The sequence below is a fragment of the Oncorhynchus keta genome, unplaced genomic scaffold (assembly GCF_023373465.1).
Source record: "Oncorhynchus keta strain PuntledgeMale-10-30-2019 unplaced genomic scaffold, Oket_V2 Un_contig_1083_pilon_pilon, whole genome shotgun sequence".
Taxonomy (NCBI): Eukaryota; Metazoa; Chordata; class Actinopteri; order Salmoniformes; family Salmonidae; genus Oncorhynchus; species Oncorhynchus keta.
In genome coordinates, this window is record NW_026277222.1 from 550432 (window position 1) to 568203 (window position 17772).

General features: G+C 43.2%; 1 protein-coding gene across 1 annotated transcript; it reads right to left on the minus strand.

The window, feature by feature from the left end:
- Window positions 1-264: 264 nt before the first annotated feature.
- On the minus strand, window positions 265-6600 carry rpl28 (ribosomal protein L28). Its single transcript, XM_035776540.2, has 5 exons — window positions 6532-6600; window positions 3191-3281; window positions 2843-2966; window positions 1103-1221; window positions 265-399 (listed from the first exon to the last, which is right to left on the minus strand). Exons 2-5 carry the CDS (start codon window positions 3269-3271, stop codon window positions 310-312), a joined length of 414 nt encoding a protein of 137 aa, XP_035632433.1. The 5' UTR covers window positions 3272-3281; window positions 6532-6600; the 3' UTR covers window positions 265-309.
- Window positions 6601-17772: the final 11172 nt, after the last annotated feature.

A 17772-nucleotide genomic window follows, 5' to 3' on the forward strand; every position in this document is an offset into this window, starting at 1 on the left:
AGAGATTTGCAACATTCTTCTAATGGCTTTATGAAATAGTCCCCCTGATTGGCTCCACACTTAAACACAATTAGCTTATTGTCATTGTCAGGTTGGGTTTGCAGCTCAATTTGGTATATCCAATTATTGCCCAGCTTGTAACGTGGCAAATTAAAGTAGCTTAGCTTTTTCTGTTTAGCTAGCAAAGTTATCTAGCTTACAAATGTGCTAAACACATTGCGCTTTATTATTAAAATATAAAACATTTAAGACACGACAGGGTAGTGTTTTTCAAAAAATGGTTTTTATTTGTCGTAATTTTTCAACTATTTATGCGGTTTTGGCAGCCTTGGAACGCCTTTTCTTTACCACCACAGGCTTCTGGCTCATCAGGATGGCGCTGGCACGACGCAGCGCAGCCTAGGAAAACAAAGCACACCACTCAACTAATGACTCAAGACGTTAGACTGAGATCGATTTTTACCTCAAGGTGTCAAACTCATTCAATGTAGGGCCTAGTGTCTGCAAGTTTTAGTTTTTTCCTTTCAATTAAGTCCTAGACAACTAGGCGTGGCGAGTTCTTTACTAGTGACCTTAATTCATCAATCAAGTACAAGGGAGGAGCAAAAACCTGCAGCCACTCGGCCCTCTGTGGAATGCGTTTGACACTTGTGCTTTACCTGCTTAGGGTCTAACCATTAATCCATCATACAACCTTAAGCCCTATGGGTTTATTCAAGGTCTATAGCAGCAAGGGCCAGTTTCCTGGACACTGATTAAGCCTACAGCTAGACTAAAAAAAGCTATTTCAGTCAGTAACTGCCATTGAACATACTTTAGTCCAGGGCCAGGATTAATCCCATGTCAGAAAAATAAAACAGTTCACCGTCAGTGAGATAGATACTCAATGTCTCGGATGTAAGCTTGGGTAGCACTACAGCAGTCTGCAATCCGACTCCTGAATCCCACAAGATATACAGGCTTTCGTTCCAACCCAGCGCTAACACACCCGATTCAACATATAGTGCTGGGCTGGAACAAAAGCCACTACACCCTGTTGGTCCCAAGGACCCATATTGAAGACCAATAGAAAAACATGAGGTTTAGTAGATAGAGGGCTCACCATGCGCAGGTCCTTCCTGTAGTTGTTCTTGCGGATGATGTGCCTCAGGCTGCTCAGAGTGGCGCGGGAGTTCTTGTTGATGGTGATCTTCTCATATGAAGTGGCAGGCTTGCGCTGGCCTGAGCAATAACAAGAAAAGGTACCATTAACATGACCAAGCTCCCTCAATTCTGAGTAAGCTCTGACTTAAAGCAATCAGCCATGAGTGGTTAGATCCACATGAACGTGGATCACAGGCACAACAGCTACCTAATATCTTTACTACACGACGCAGCAAGACAACTTTGCTAAGGTGATTTACACCTGAGGTGGATTATCATGACATGTATCAATGCACCACCACATACAAGTATGTGAACTGTTCTTGCATTTCCTGGTTGTTATTATGGAGGGGTGAAAATCGAAACAAATTTGTTTCGGCATCACACCATCATGAGTGTAATAAGGTCAGCACACACACCTGGCTTCCATTTCAAAGATGATTACACATACTGTACTTCACATTTATAAAACATACTAAACAGCTAGTATAACATTCTTGAATAAAATACTGCTAGCGATTCTGCCCTCCCGCCTAAGGGACAACAAATCCCATTGTTAGGGTAGAGACATGAGCATCTAGTCATAATATACAGATCTCTGATGTAAATGGGAAGGTGTGAACATGACCAGACCAAAATGTCAACATGAGAAAAAGTGGACAAATGCTCAAAAACAAAAATACAAAACACCTTGATTCTGCGATACAGGCATTTAGAATATTGCGCATAAACATAATTTAACTAATTCCAATCTGACAGTGGGGTGGTAGATTCTCAGTCTGCCCTATGGCTCAGCTCACATGCCTACACCCAAACCATTAACTGACACAGGGCCACTCAGCTTAGATAAATCATCTGAAAGATCCAGCTTAGAGGCCCAGCTCCTGAGCTCCCATCAGCAGAAACTCATTTTAAATGGAAAATGAATGTGTTAATGTAAAAACATTTAGTACATTGAATTGCATCTCATCAATTCATGCCCCTAGTCAATCGTTCCAAATAAAACGTATCATTCCTGTATCATATCAGAGCCCATGCATCTATACACGTATCGAATCATTCATGAAAGGAGAAGCACATCTCTAATTTTCAGCAATTAAAATGGTAAGTCTCGTCTTTCTACACAATACCGCAACACATTTTCAAATCTGGGTGGTAAATTCAATAAAGTATTCAATAATTTTGGATGGAATCAAGGCATTAGACTGTACCAGAGGCCACCAAAATAGAGCTCCTCCGGCAAAACAATTCTAAGCACCCCCCGGCTACTTTTTCCATTTGACTGGCTATTCCATGTACTTGTGGAAAACACTGAATAATGTAGATCAAGTATTCCATTGTACTACGTACTGACATACATCTTGTGAATTTTCTTGCTTGATCATGTGACACATCCTTGAAATAGAAGCCAGGAGTGTGTGCCAGCCATTTCACACTAACGATTGCTTGATGCCAAAACGTTTGGTTTTCATATTTTATTTACACACTTTACTGCACTATAAACTTTTGGCCACTATGAGGTTTAAATAAACATCTTTAGTTTTGTATTCAAGCCTCAAAGGGATAAATCCAAAACTTCAACAGGTCTCCCATTTCTTCCAGTATCCTAAATTTGACTCCTACACACCTGAAACTGAGACCACTTCATATAAAGGACTTAAAAATATATATCATTGGTATTTTGGACAACTATGTTTACCTGCGCGCTTCTTCAGCACGATAACCACACCCTTGCCATCAGCTGCAGGCTGAACACCAACAGTCTTTCTGTGCACTAGGCCGTTGAAACGGAAAGAGTTCTTGGACTTCAGGTTGTTGGGCTCCTGGTAAACAAATGAGAAATACATTTGACTAACAAATCTTAAAATCAGCAAGGACAAATCATGAAACAAGACCCTGCATGGTCAATCATGTACATTCAGACCATAGACACATTCCCAAGATATCAACACACTCAAAGAGCATGTGACTGCATGCATGACCTACTTCATGATCCACCAGGTATGATGGTTTACTCTTACTAGGACCATCTGTCAGTTGTACTCACAGTACTGTAGGTCTGTCCATTCCTCTTGATGAGGAAGCTGGAGCAGTTCCTAATGACCATCCACTGCAGATGAGACGACATGTTGACAAACCTGGGGCAGACAAGAAGCGTCAATAGAAGTTACATAACAGTAACCAAAGATACACGTTCCCCCAAAAACTAACATTAGCTTACTCGGTACTTGTTCTAATGTTTGCTAAAAACCATGTTTGCTAAAAACCAGTCTATAAAACAGCTATTTTACAGGACAGGTTCGAGTCCCATCTCCTGTAGTTTTCAAAAATGCAAATAACTTACCATCCACGTTGGCGAACTGAAGTAAATTCAATTTACTAAATGGCTAGAAAGTTTTTCCTAGCCACTGTGCTTCCTAAAAGGTGTTATTACTACCTCTGAGAGTTTAGAGCTTGAGGTAGTCACCTCATACAAGTTCTTGGGACTATGGCTAGACGGTATACTGTCCTTCTCTCAGCACATATCAAAGCTGCAGGCTAAAGTTAAATCTAGACTTGGTTTCCTCTATCGTAATCGCCCCTCTTTCACCCCAGCTGCCAAACTAACCTTGATTCAGATGACCATCCTACCCATGCTAGATTACGGAGACATCATTTAAAGATCGGTGGGTAAGGGTGCTCTCGAGCGGTTAGATGTTCTTTACCATTCGGCCATTAGATTTGCCACCAATGCTCCTTATAGGACACATCAATGCACTCTATACTCCTCTGTAAACTGGTTCTCTCTGTATACCCGTCGCAAGACTCACTGGTTTATGCTTATTTATATAACCCTCTTAGGCCTCACTCCACCTTATCTGAGATATCGACTGCAGCCCTCATCCTCCACATACAACACCCGTTCTGCCAGTCACATTCTGTTAAAGGTCCCCAAAGCACACCCTGGGTCACAACAAACACTCAAACTGGACAATTTTATAGCAATCATGGACATCCTTGCTGACAGTTGTAGCTGCTTTGCGTGAGTATTGTTGTCTCTACCTTCTTTCCCTTTGTGCTGTTGTCTGTGCCCAATAATGTTTGTACCATGTTTTGTGCTACTATCATGTTGTTGCTACCATGTGTTGCTGCCTTGCTATGTTGTGGTCTCTTGTCGTGATGTGCTTTTTGTCATACACATACATATATATACATACATATATATACACACACACATATACTGCTCACAAAAATAAAGGGAACACTAAAATAACACATCCTAGAGCTGAATGAATATAATATTCTTATTAAATACTTTTTTCTTTACATAGTTGAATGTGCTGAGAACAAAATCACAAACATTATCAATGGAAATCAAATTTATCAACCCATGGAGGTCTGGATTTGGAGTCACACTCAAAATTAAAGTGGAAAACCACACTACAGGCTGATCCAACTTTGATGTAATGTCCTTAAAACATGTCAAAATTAGGCTCAGTAGTGTGTGTGGCCTCCGTGCCTGTATGAACTCCCTACAGCGCCTGGGCATGCTCCTGATGAGGTGGCGGAAGGTCTCCTGAGGGTTCTCCTCCCAAACCTGGACTAAAGCATCTGCCAACTACTGGACAGTCTGTGGTGCAACGTGGCGTTGGTGGATGGAGCGAGACATGATGTCCCAGATGTGCTCAATTGGATTCAGGTCTGGTGAACGGGCGGGCCAGTCCATAGCATCAATGCCCTCCTCTTGCAGGAACTGCTGACACACTCCAGCCACATGAGGTCTAGCATTAGATTAGGAGGAACCCAGGGCCAACTGCACCAGCATATGGTCTCACAAGGGGTCTGAGGATCTCATCTCGGTACCTAATGGCAGTCAGGCTACCTCTGGGGAGCACATGGAGGGCTGTGCCCCCCCACACCATGATTGACCCACCGCCAAACCAGTCATGCTGGAGGATGTTGCAGGCAGCAGAACGTTCTCCACGGTGTCTCCAGACTGTCACATGTGTTCAGTATGAAACTGCTTTCATCTGTGAAGAGCACAGGGCGCCAGTGGCGAATTTGCCAATCTTGGTGTTCTCTGGCGAATGCCAAACATCCTGCACGGTGTTGGGCTGTAAGCACAACCCCCACATGTGGACGTCGGGCCCTCATACCACCCTCATGGAGTCTGTTTCTAACCATTTGAGAAGACACATGCACATTTGTGGCCTGCTGGAGGTCATTTTTGCAGGCTCTGGCAGTGCTCCTGTTCCTCCTTGCAAAGGCGGAGGTAGCGGTCCTGCTGCTGGGTTGTTGCCCTCCTACGGCCTCCTCCACGTCTCCTGATGTACTGGCCTGTCTCCTGGTAGCGCCTCCATGCTCTGGACACTATGCTGAGACACAGCAAACCTTCTTGCCACAGCTCGCATTGATGTGCCATCCTGGATGAGCTGCACTACCTGAGCCACCTGTGTGGGTTGTAGACTCAGTCTCATGCTACCACTAGAGTGAAAGCACCGCCAGCATTCAAAAGTGACCAAAACATCAGCCAGGAAGCATAGGAACTGAGAAGTGGTCTGTGGTTACCACCTGCAGAACCACTCCTTTATTGGGGGTGTCTTGCTTATTGCCTATAATTTCCACCTGTTGTCTATTCCATTTGCACAACAGCATGTGAAATATATTGTCAATCAGTGTTGCTTCCTAAGTGGACAGTTTGATTTCACAGAAGTGTGATTGACTTGGAGTTACATTGTGTTGTTTAAGTGTTCCCTTTATTATTTTGAGCAGTGTATATACACACATACACATTTTTTTTTATCCCAGCCCCCATAGGAGGCCTTTTGTCTTTGGTAGGCCGTCATTGTTGTAAAAACTAATTTGCCTAGATATACAAAATTGTGCTTATTTAACCTTTATTTCTGCATTGCTTGCTGTTTGGGGTTTTATAGGCTGGGTTTCTGTGTAAGCATTTTGACATCTGCTGATGTAAAACGGGCTTTTAACTTTGATTAATAGGGTAGGAAGATACAGTAGCTAGCCATCTAACGTTAAATGACCACGTTTCAGTGGCGTGGGGACTTAACATGTTATTGTCAAACCCTTTCCGATTAAAGACATAAATTAATGCATTTACCATGCCAACAATTGATCAAATTGACAGTAACATTAGCTAAACCAGACTACAAATGAGGACAAAGAGCGAAGACCCGGTTTCTTGCATAGGCTGAACCTCGCCAGCTAGCATAGCAGACCGAGTTGGGCCTAGTATTTATATTCAACATTCGGTCAAATTATCGGTACAAACAATATCACACCTATGTAATAAGAATTTATGTTGTTAAACGATTAGCAATCTAAACAACAGACCGGTCAAAAAATGTAACTTTAGCATACGACGACTAGCACATGAAGAGACCACGTTACCTTTCGGAGGAGGAAGAGGAAAGAAAAGGGCGGAAACCGGATTACATTGACTATTTGATAGATCATTGCACCAAAGACAGTACACTATGAAGATAGTCAGAAACTGAAATCTCGGATAACGCTTGTCGGCGATGTCATGGTGACGTTGGCTAGTTAAGCTCATGCGCAGTAACACATCAATGGGTCTAAGGTAGTCTCCAGCCGTACTGCGCATGTGCAAACCGTCAAAGGCACTCCGATATAAAGTTGTTTTGACGAAAATGAAAACGTGTCAGTTTGTCACTTTCACGAGATTGGAGTAATAACATGTTCAACTACACATTGCCTCGAATCTAGGTTGTGTCTTTTGATTTACAGAAAAGTAACCAATAATATAATAATTTTTCACTTCTCTCATTTACTTCTCAAACCCCAAACCCCGGCCTGGTCCACTTCGTATGTTTCGGATTCGCAAGCTTTCCAGAAGTCCCGCGATGTTGCGCCTCTGCGTTTAGAAATGTCGTCACTAGTTACCACAGTCACAAAGTCTTAAACCCGCCCATTTCTGCAATTTCTCTTCTTAAAATCTGATTTTAAACCTAACCCTAACCTCAACCACACTGCTAACTGTATGCCTAACCCTAACCTTAAATTAAGGCCAAAAACACAATTTGGTTTTCATTATATATACTTGTGGCTGTGGTAACTAGTGCAAACAGGTTTAGAAACCTGTGCCTGCACGTTGAAATCCGCATTTATCGAGTGAAAATCCGAAGATTAAACAAAGTCAGAAAATTGCCATTATTTAATTCAAATGAGTTTTTATAATGATCTTAATGTTTGAATATTTAAATGAAATATTTTATTTTACACTACACTGTACTAGTTATTCAAATATTTGTTGGAGGGACACTATTGGTCGGAAACCGGAGAGAGGAAAATGGTGACTGCTTGATTCTGAAAGAGCGGCAAGTGAAGTGTGTAACGATAAATAGAAAATAGTGAAATCAAACAATGAAACAACACGAGCAAAACTTGTACCAGAAGACAAGGACTTGTCCAATAATGCATTTCTTATTGGACTGTGTTTTGGCAAAAGAGTTATAGCTGGAATCTCGTTGTATATACAGACCCCTTGACTTTTTCCAAATGTTGTCACATTATAGCCTTTTTCTAAAATGGATGACATTTTTTTTAAATCCTCAGCAATCTACACACAATATCGCATAATGACAGTGAAAACAGGTTTTTAGAAATGTTTGCAAATTTATTTAAAAAATAAATGCCTCATTTACGTAAGTATTCAGACCCTTTGCTATGAGACTTGAAATTGAGCTCAGGTACATCCCGTTTCCATTTATCATCCTTGAGATGCCTCTACAACTTGATTAGAGTCCACCTGCGGTAAATTCAATTGATTAGAAATGATTTGGAAAAAGGCACACACCTTTCTATAATAGATCCCACAGTTGACGGTCCATATCAGAGCAAAAACTAAGCCATGAGGTTGAAGGAATTGTCCTTAGAGCTCAGAGACAGGATTGTGTCGAGGAACAGATCTGGGGAAGGGTACCAAAAAATGTCTGCAGCATTGAAGATCCCCAAGAACACAGTGGCCTCTGGCCTCCCAGAGCTGGGATGCCGGGCCAAACTGAGTAATTGGGGGAGAAGGGCCTTGGCCAGGGAGGTGACCAAGAATCCAATGGTCACTCTGACAGAGCTCTAGAGTTCCTCTGTGGAGATGGAACCTTCCAGAAGGACAACCATCTCTGCAGAACCACCAATCAGGCCTTTATGGTAGAGTGGCCAGACGGATGTCAGGGTTCCTCCTGGCACCAGAGACCGCCCTAGAGATTTTTATTGGATCAGGTGTGTCTTGTTATTTCATGATTGTGCCCCTGTTAAAATAGGTGTTTTCTGTGGTCCTTTGCAGAAGCTTGAATTGTTCACTGTGTCCGGTCGTTTCCTGAGTGAGTTTGGAGACAAAGTGGAGTGGAGGGGTTGTGTTTTTCCCCGAAAATGTACTGTGATCCTGCGGCAACCGTTTCTCAGTAAAGTATTATGTTTTTCCTTAACCATTGATTCCTTATCTGGTCTCTTCTCTACACCTGGGTCCAACCTTATCACATCACAATGGAAGTCACTCCTCAGTAAAAGGCACATGACAGCCCGCTTGGGGTTTGCCAAAAGGCACCTATAGACTCTCAGACCATGAGAAACAAGATTCTTTGGTCTGGTGAAACCAAGATTGAACTCTTTGGCCTGAATGCCAAGCATCATGTCAGGAGGAAACCTACCACCATCCCGAGGGTGAAGCATGGTGGTGGCAGTATCATGCTGTGTGGATGTTTTTCAGCGGCGGGGACTGGGAGACTAGTCAGGATCGAGGCAAAGATGAACGGAGTAAAGTACAGAGAGATCCTTGTTGAAATTCTTCTCCAGAGCGCTCAGGACCTCAGACTGGGGACGAAGGTTCACCTTCCAACAGGACAACAACCCTAAGCACACAGCCAAGGCAAAGCAGGAGTGGCTTTGGGACAAGTCTCTGAATGTCCTTGAGTGGACTAGCCAGAGACTGGACTTGAACCTGATCGAACATCTCTGGAGAGACCTGAAAATAGCTCTGCAGCAACAAGCCCCATCTACCCTCACAGAGCTTGAGAGGATCTGCAGAGAAGAATGGGAGAAACTGCCCAAATACAGGTGTGCCAAGCTTGTAGCGTCATACCCAAGTAGATTGGAGGATGTAAAGCGCAGCCAAAGGTGCTTGAATAAAGTACTGAGTAGAGGGTCTGAATACTTATGTAAATGTGATATTTAATTATTTTTTAAATATAAATTATCAAAAAATTCTAAAGACCTGTTTTTGCTTTGTCATTATGGGGTGTTGTATGTGTAGATTGATGAGGGGGAAAACACTATTTGAATACATTTTAGAATAAGGCTGTAACCTAACATGTGGGGAAAAAATGTGGAAAACGTCAAGCGGTCTGAATACTTTTGGAAGGCACTGTAGATGACGAGTACCTTAGTCAGACAATCCCAGGAGTGGTCAGTGCACGTCTCCTGACCCGTATGGTAAATGGAAGGAAGGAGAAAAGCCTATCGATATTATTGTTGTTTGAGGAGACGCTGCTTGGATATGTGAGGTATGCATGCGGTGAGAGCATTTGTGTCCAAACCATTACAGTGTGGGAATTGCCAAATATATGGTCACGTGTGACATGTTTGCAGATGGGAGAAGTATAGTGTTGACCTGATGTAAGGACCTGATTAGAATTAGTTTTTTTATGGGAAAGCAGGTTGATCTTTTTTGTTTAGTTAATTTCTTTTTTTTTTTATATAGTTCGTATGATATTTGATTTATTTTTACCCACATTATTACCTTTTTTGTCATACTTATTATTCACCCGCACAGTAGGTGGCAGAAGCACATCAAATTGTTGCGAATGCCATTATACCATAGAAGAAGGGACACTATTTGACAGAGCTTTGTCATTTGTCTCTTATGTCATCGCCTCTGTTTAGTTTGCATTATTGATTGAACGAACCGCACATGGATCCAATGGCCAGTAATATTTATTACATTTTAGGCTTAAACTAATATTGAAAAAGATAGCTAATTGTCATGTTCTGACCTTAGTTCTTTTGTTATGTCTTTGTTTTAGTATGGTCAGGGCGTGAGTTGGGTGGGTTGTCTATGTTCGTTTTTCTATGTTGTGTTTTGAGTTTGGCCTGGTATGGTTCTCAATCAGAGGCAGGTGTCGTTAGTTTTCTCTGATTGAGAATCATACATAGGTAGCCTTTTTCCACCTGTGTTTCGTGGGTGTTTGTTTCCTGTTGTAATGTTTGTTTCACATTTCAGGACTGTTTCGGTGTGTATCATTCACGTTGGTATTTTGTATTCTTTACTGTTCAGTTTAATAAACTAAAATGGACACTTACCACACTGCACATTGGTCCGATCTCTCCTACTCCTCCTCAGAGGAGGAAGAAGAAACCCGTTAAACTAATAGCTAAATCTAATAAAGCAAATATTCATTCAGTCAAGTAGGTATCAATGTTGTGGGAACATGTTTGATTATGACAACGGAACTGTTTTACTAGTTATTGGATCCGTGTGCGGTTTGTTCAATCAATATGCAAGCTTAAACAACTAAGACGGATAATAATTTTGACTGCATTAATTAATTAATCTTATGTCGTCCACAAGATTGAATTAATGAACAAAGACTGTGTGGGTGTAGAGAGGAGAGGCTGAAACAAGATACGTGTGCAAGCTGTTCTCAAAGTAAAAGCTGTGTGTGTATCTGACGTTACGGCCCGTGTACACTACTGGTGAAACACCGTTTCCCATTCATTTTCAATGGAAGGAAAGCGTGTAGAAGCGGAGAGGGCAGTGGACCTTTGGGTGGTGGCGTGGGAGACGGTGAAAAAGTTCAGCATTTCCCAACTTTATGGAAACCACCAGCAGCGACCGCTGGGCAATGACCAATCATATCGAGTGGCGAATTTGACACTATGCGACCCATCGCTGGTGACTTTCTTCAGCTAAGATGGATGACAAAAATACTATGTTGGAAGCAAATGTAGGTTATGTCATAAATGTACAGTTGAGATGAATATGTTACTTAATGTAGAGCAGCTGCGATTTTAGCATGTAAATCTTGGTGGGGCAAAAAAATATATATGTGGGACGCGTGCCAGCAAAGCCACTAAACAACACTAAACGGCGACAAACGGTGCCCACAAACTGTTAGGGCCTACATAAAACTGTCCAACAGCAGAGTCCCAACACCTTACCACTGCTAAACCTGGCTTTCAGGGAAGACTTGTCAGGCAGCGAAACAGTTCATTCAGCCTCATTTACTGCCTTTAAAAAAAACATGGCTGATTTGGCAAACTTGCTTAAACAATTGTGGCTTCCACTGACAATTTAGATGTAAAAATGATGACATAAGGGGATGACAAGCGGATAAGAGGCAATACGGGGGCGACACAGCCACTCCATTGTATAGCAGGCTAACATCAGTGGTTTCTTTGTGATGCTTGCAGTTAGCCACTGATTCCTTCCAAACAACTCATTGTTGAATTTGCGATTTCCAATTTGTTGTGTAATCTTTATGTACAATGGCCATTGAACACCGATATGTTTTATCTATAGTTTCTCTTCAGTATTTATATTCATATAATAAGGAATAAAAAGGATTTGCCCGATTTGTCAACTTGATGACAACTGATGATGACTGCTAGCTAAGACTTTGAAAGTAAATCCAATCAAAACTACTGAAGATATGTGGTTTGATGTCATTCTATCTGTGGCCAATGACCTTGAGCCTTCTTTGATGGGCATATCTAATATAACTCTATGGCAGAGCCCAAGGGGCAACATTTGTTGAGCTCTAACCTTAGAATTGGGGATGACGTACTGTCCCATGAGTGACAGAAAACTGAGCTAATCGGGCACAACGCTCTGTATTTTCTGCTGACTAGCCCCACCACCACCACAGAAAGCACTGAGCTAGGTTGAAACACCTCCATTTTGGAGCTGCCTTACTCAAGAAAGCAAAAAGAGACCATGTTTGTATGCAGCTTTATTAACTCAATGCCATTATATATATTTTTTCATTGTTTGAAAACTGACATGTGACATGTATTAATGCCAAAATAACAAGCAAAACAGGCAAGCCCCCCCTCCCCCGCACCCAAAGTCTGGTACTCAAAAGAGGTGGGGCAGAGCCCTGGATGAAGGGTCGCTGCTAATGTAGAGACAAACGATTCTGCCTTTTTGTTTGTCATAAAGTTAACATAAGCCAGTGTCATCGAAATTACCTGTATTACCAAATCACGAGAGAGCAAACCACACACAAGTCAGAGTTATCATAAAGTCCATCTTTAATTATATGAGCTTCACCATAGCCCTGTGACTCTCAGATCAATTCAATGTCTATAAATGAATTCTCTGAGAGTGCTTACATATTGCAACTGAGATCCTTTATAGCAAAGACACACATAGCCAGACAGCATTGGCTATAAATTATCGTTCAGTTTGGTCTCCTAAATGAAGATAAGGGCAACCTCAGAGGGAACATAGAATGGTTCCAGACACTGCCATCCTCCTCTCCCCGATGGGAAAAGTAGGAAGTGACTGGCACACAGACATTGTGGAGCCAAGAGATAATTGGTTCCCCCTCAATCATCCCTTCACATGGTTTAAAATATATGTTTACATATGAAGACAAGCTTGACCTCTCCCCTTTCTGGGGCCCAAGTAACTGAGCCCTGACAGAGAAATGATAACTGCAAACGGCCAACACTATAGTACAAAAATATACATTCTAAATTACAAGTATCTCACAAGCATATTATGAAAATAAATAATATAATAATAATAATAATAATAATATATGCCATTTAGCAGACGCTTTTATCCAAAGCGACTTACAGTCATGTGTGCATACATTCTACGTATGGGTGGTCCTGGGAATCGAACCCAACTGAGCTACAGAAGGACCACATGATGTGAGCCATGTCAAAAATGGGTAGAATTGCAGGAAACTAGCAGTAAAACTGCAGAAAAAAATTATCTGCCCCTTGGCAAAATGTGTAGGATTGCAGAAAACATGCTTTAAAACATCCATTTTTTTCTCCGCCATCAACAGGGGGGCCACTAAAATGTTTTCTTAGGACCCCCAAAAAGGGGGCATGTTTTCATGAGCTTGGGTCCCAAGAAAACATAGACTTTCTCATTTGGTTCACAGGCTGAAAAGGTTTAATAACCCCTGCTTGACTGTACACACACGCGCGCACACACACACACACAATGTTCACTTCTCACACACACAAACAAGTCATGTACTTTTTCACAACTAGGAATGTATAGAATTCACTCAACATATTCAGAAAACAACACTTAGGCCTAATCAACTGCAAAAAGGCTCCAACAACTATCACCTGATACACTTCACCACACAACCATTTCGCCAGTATGCTCACACACACGCAGAGTAAGAAGTATAATATGTAGGCTGATAGTCATGGCACATCCGGGGGTGAGGAGATCAAGAGGGGTTCAGCAACATCACATGACCTCACAGCAAGAGTTCTGCTTCCGCGCCGTCTTGTAGAAGGCTTTAGACTGGTTCCCCAGGTGTTCGGACTTCTGGACTAGATCATCCAGCTAAATGTTACCTAAAGATTTCTGATTCTGCCCGACACCAGATAGCTAGCTTTATGGGTGTTGTGATATGAGTACGAAATTGTAAGTAGTGTTTAATGTTTTAGGGACTCATGAGAGAACCAGCTGTCGTCTTGTGAAACAGTGGCTGTAAAGAATCAAGCTAGTTAAAGCATTTACTGCAAATTGAATGTACAATTTTGTAAGTTTGCCTTGCTGACTTTTCCCATGCAATGCAGCTGAAGTAACGTAGCTAGCTAACAATTTTCTTGCTTATTGTGCAGTGGAGGATAAAAATACCTGTATGCCTATGGAAGTGTAGCTAGCTATGTAGCCAATCTGTGTTTGGACCCTAAAATGTTTGGTATAAATATCAGAACCTAGCTATGAACCTCTGCTATCATAGCCTGTTGTATCAACGTCAAAAAAGTTGGAATGACATTAATGAAGCCTATGGATTGAGGAGAATATAATATCACTTTATTGTGCCAAGGATGCAAGTCCTACAGTTGTCGGAAGTTTACATACACTTAGGTTGGAGTCATTAAAACTTGTTTTTCAACCACCCCACAAATTTATTGTTAACAAACTATAGTTTTGGCAAGTTGGTTAGAACATCTACTTTGTGCATGACACAAGTAATTTTTCCAACAATTGTTTACAGACAGATTATTTCACTTATAATTCACTGTGTCTGACCCAATTCCAGTGGGTCAGAAGTTTACATACACTAAGTTGACTGTGCTTTAAATAGCATGGAAAATTCCAGAAAATGATGTCATAGCTTTAGAAGCTTCTGATAGGCTAATTGACATAATTTGAGTCAATTGGCGGTGCACCTCAAGGCCTACCTTCAAACACAGTGCATCTTAGCTTGACATCATGGGAAAATCAAAAGTAATCAGCCAAGACCTCAGATAATTTTAGACCTCCACAAGTCTGGTTCATCCTTGGGAGCAATTTCCAAACAACTGAAGGTACCACGTTCATCTGTACAAACAATAGTACGCAAGTATAAACACCATGGGACTACGCAGCCGTCATACCGCTCAGGAAGGAGACGCGTTCTGTCTCCTAGAGATGAACGTACTTTGGTGCGAAAAGTGCAAATCAATCCCAGTACAACAGCAAAGGACCTTGTGAAGATGCTGGAGAAAACATGTACAGAAGTATCTTATCCACAGTAAAACGAGTCCTATATCTACATAACCTGAAAGACCACTCAGCAAGGAAGAAGCCACTGCTCCAAAATCGCCATAAAAAAGCCAGACTACGGTTTGCAACTTCACACTCCCATTTTTGGAGAAATGTTCTCTGGTCTGATGAAACAAAAATATAACTTTTTGGCCATAATGACCATCGTTATGTTTGGAGGAAAAGGGGGGACACTTGCAAGCCGAAGAACACCATCCCAACCGTGAAGCACTGGGGTGGCAGCATCCTGTTGTGGAGGTGCTTTGCTGCAGGAGGGACTGGTGCACTTCACAAAATAGAAGGCATCACGAGGAAAGAAAATTATGTGGATATATTGAAGCAACATCTCAAAACATCAGTCAGGAAGTTAAAGCTTGGTCGCAAATGGGTCTTCCAAATGGACAATGACCCCAAGCATACTTCCAAAGTTGTGGCAAAATGGCTTAAGGACAACAAAGTCAAGGTATTGGAGTAGCCATCACAAAGCCCTGACCTCAATCCAATAGGAAATGCGTGGGCAGAACTGAAAAAGAGTGTGTGAGCAAGGAGGCCTACAAACCTGACTCAGTTACACCAGCTCTGTCAGGAGGAATTGGTCAACATTCACCCAGCTTATTGTTGGAAGCTTGTGGAAGAATACCCGAAACGTTTGACCAAAGTTAAACAATTTAAAGGCAATGCTACCAAATACTAATTAAGTGTATGTAAACTTCTGACCCACTGGGAATGTGATGAAAGAAATAAAAGCTGAAATCAATCATTCTCTACTATTATTCTGACATTTCACGTTCTTAAAATAAAGTGGTGATCCTAACTGGCTTAAGGAAGGAAATTTGTACTCGGATTAAATGTCAGGAATTGTGAAAAACTGAGTTTTAAATGTATTTGGCTAAAGTGTATGTAAACTACTGACTTCAACTGTATATACATGTAGTTATTACCAAGCATGAGATCCCCACATCCAGGATGACCAAAGGAGGGTGACGTGTGAGCCCAACAGATCAAATGATCACGGACATCAGACAGAACGTACAGATGCCCAACTGGACACTGCTTGCGATTGGGCTCTGTACGTAACGCCCGCTCGATGTCTGAGTCCACCTCCCATACCACCTGTGCCACTAGGCAAGAAGCCGGAAGTATGGGAGTGGGATCCGTGGACCGCTCCTCTGTGTCATACATCCGGGACAGTGCGTCTGCCTTAGCGTTCTGGGAACCTGGTCTGTAGGAAAGGGTGAAAACAAAACGGGTGAAAAACATGGCCCACCTTGCCTGACGAGGGTTCAGTCTCCTCGCCGCCCGGATGTACTCCAGATTGTGGTGGTCAGTCCAAATGAGGAAAGGGTGTTTTGCCCCCTCAAGCCAATGCCTCCACGCCTTCAGAGCCTTGAAAACAGCAAACAGCTCCCGATCACCCACATCATAGTTTTGCTCCGCCGGGCTGAGCATCTTCGGAAAAAAAGCACAGGGGCGGAGCTTTGGTGGCGTACCCAAGCGCTGAGACAACACAGCTCCTATCCCAGCCTCGGACGCGTCCACCTCTACTATAAATGCCAAAGAGGGATCAGGAGGAGCCAGCACGGGAGCCGAGGTAAACAGAGCCTTCAGGTGACCAAAAGCCCTGTCCGCCCCAGCTGACCACTGCAGTCGCACCGGTCCCTTTAGCAAAGAGGTAATGGGTGCTGCTACCTGACCAAAGCCCCAGAGAAACCTCCGGAAGTAGTTGGCAAACCCTAAAAACCGCTGCTCCTTCTCTACCGTGGTTGGAGTTGGCCAATTCCGCATGCAGGTCCATGCAGGTCCCTGAAAATCTTGTCTACAAAGGATTGAAAGACTGATGGAGCATTCATCAACCCGTGCGGCATGACAAGGTACTCATTGTGCCCAGAGGTGGTACTAAATGCCGTCTTCCACTCATCCCCCTCCCAGATAGGCACCAGGTTGTAAGCGTTCCTGAGATCCAATTTTGTGAAGATGCGCACCCCGTGCAATGATTCTGTCACACTGGCTATGAGAGGCAGCGGGTAACATAGTGGAGTTGTGACCTCCCGGATCAGTCCCGACCCTAAAGGACAACTATCTAAGGAATGTACAGGGAAGGGCACATCAACAGGAACAATAGGGATCCCTAATCTAATTGCAAATGAACGATCAATAATGTTCCCAGCTGCACCTGAATCTACTAGCGCCTTATGCGGGGAAAACTCAGAAAATTCTATACATACACATGTGCGAAACAAGAAGCTCTGGGTGAGTCGGGTGCCTACTCACCTGGGATGATCCACCAATGCCCTTCCTGCTGCCCCAACTCCCTGGAGAACCTCCCCAGCACCGACCAGCAGTGTGCCCTCTGCTGCCACAGGTGGTCCAGGGAATGGCCCCCCCTCCGGTCCCCCTCATAGCAGCACCTCCTAGCTCCATCGGCGTCAGATCTGAGGTGCTGAGGGATGGAACTGACGGACCTCGATCCGGACGTCCGCGGGAGGCCAACAGGTTATCCAGCCTGATGGATAGGTCCACCAGCTGGTCAAAGGTAAGGGTGGTGTCCCTGCAGGCTAGCTCCCTACGAACGTCCTCGCGTAGACCACACCTGTAGTGGTCGATCAGGGCCCGCTCATTCCATCCTGCGTTGGCGGCCAGAGTTCGAAAGTGCAGAGCGAAGTCTTGTGCACTCCTCATCCTCTGTCTGAGATGATATAAGCGTTCCCCCGCCGCTCTCCCTCAGGTAGATGATCAAAAACCGCCCGGAAGCAGCGGGTAAAATCCTCATAATTGTCCAACGTCGGTCCTTCCCTTCCCCAGACTGCGTTGGCCCATTCGAGTGCTCTACCAGTCAGACAGGAGATGAGGGTGTTTACACTCTCGCGTCCTGAAGGAGCTAAGTGAACGGT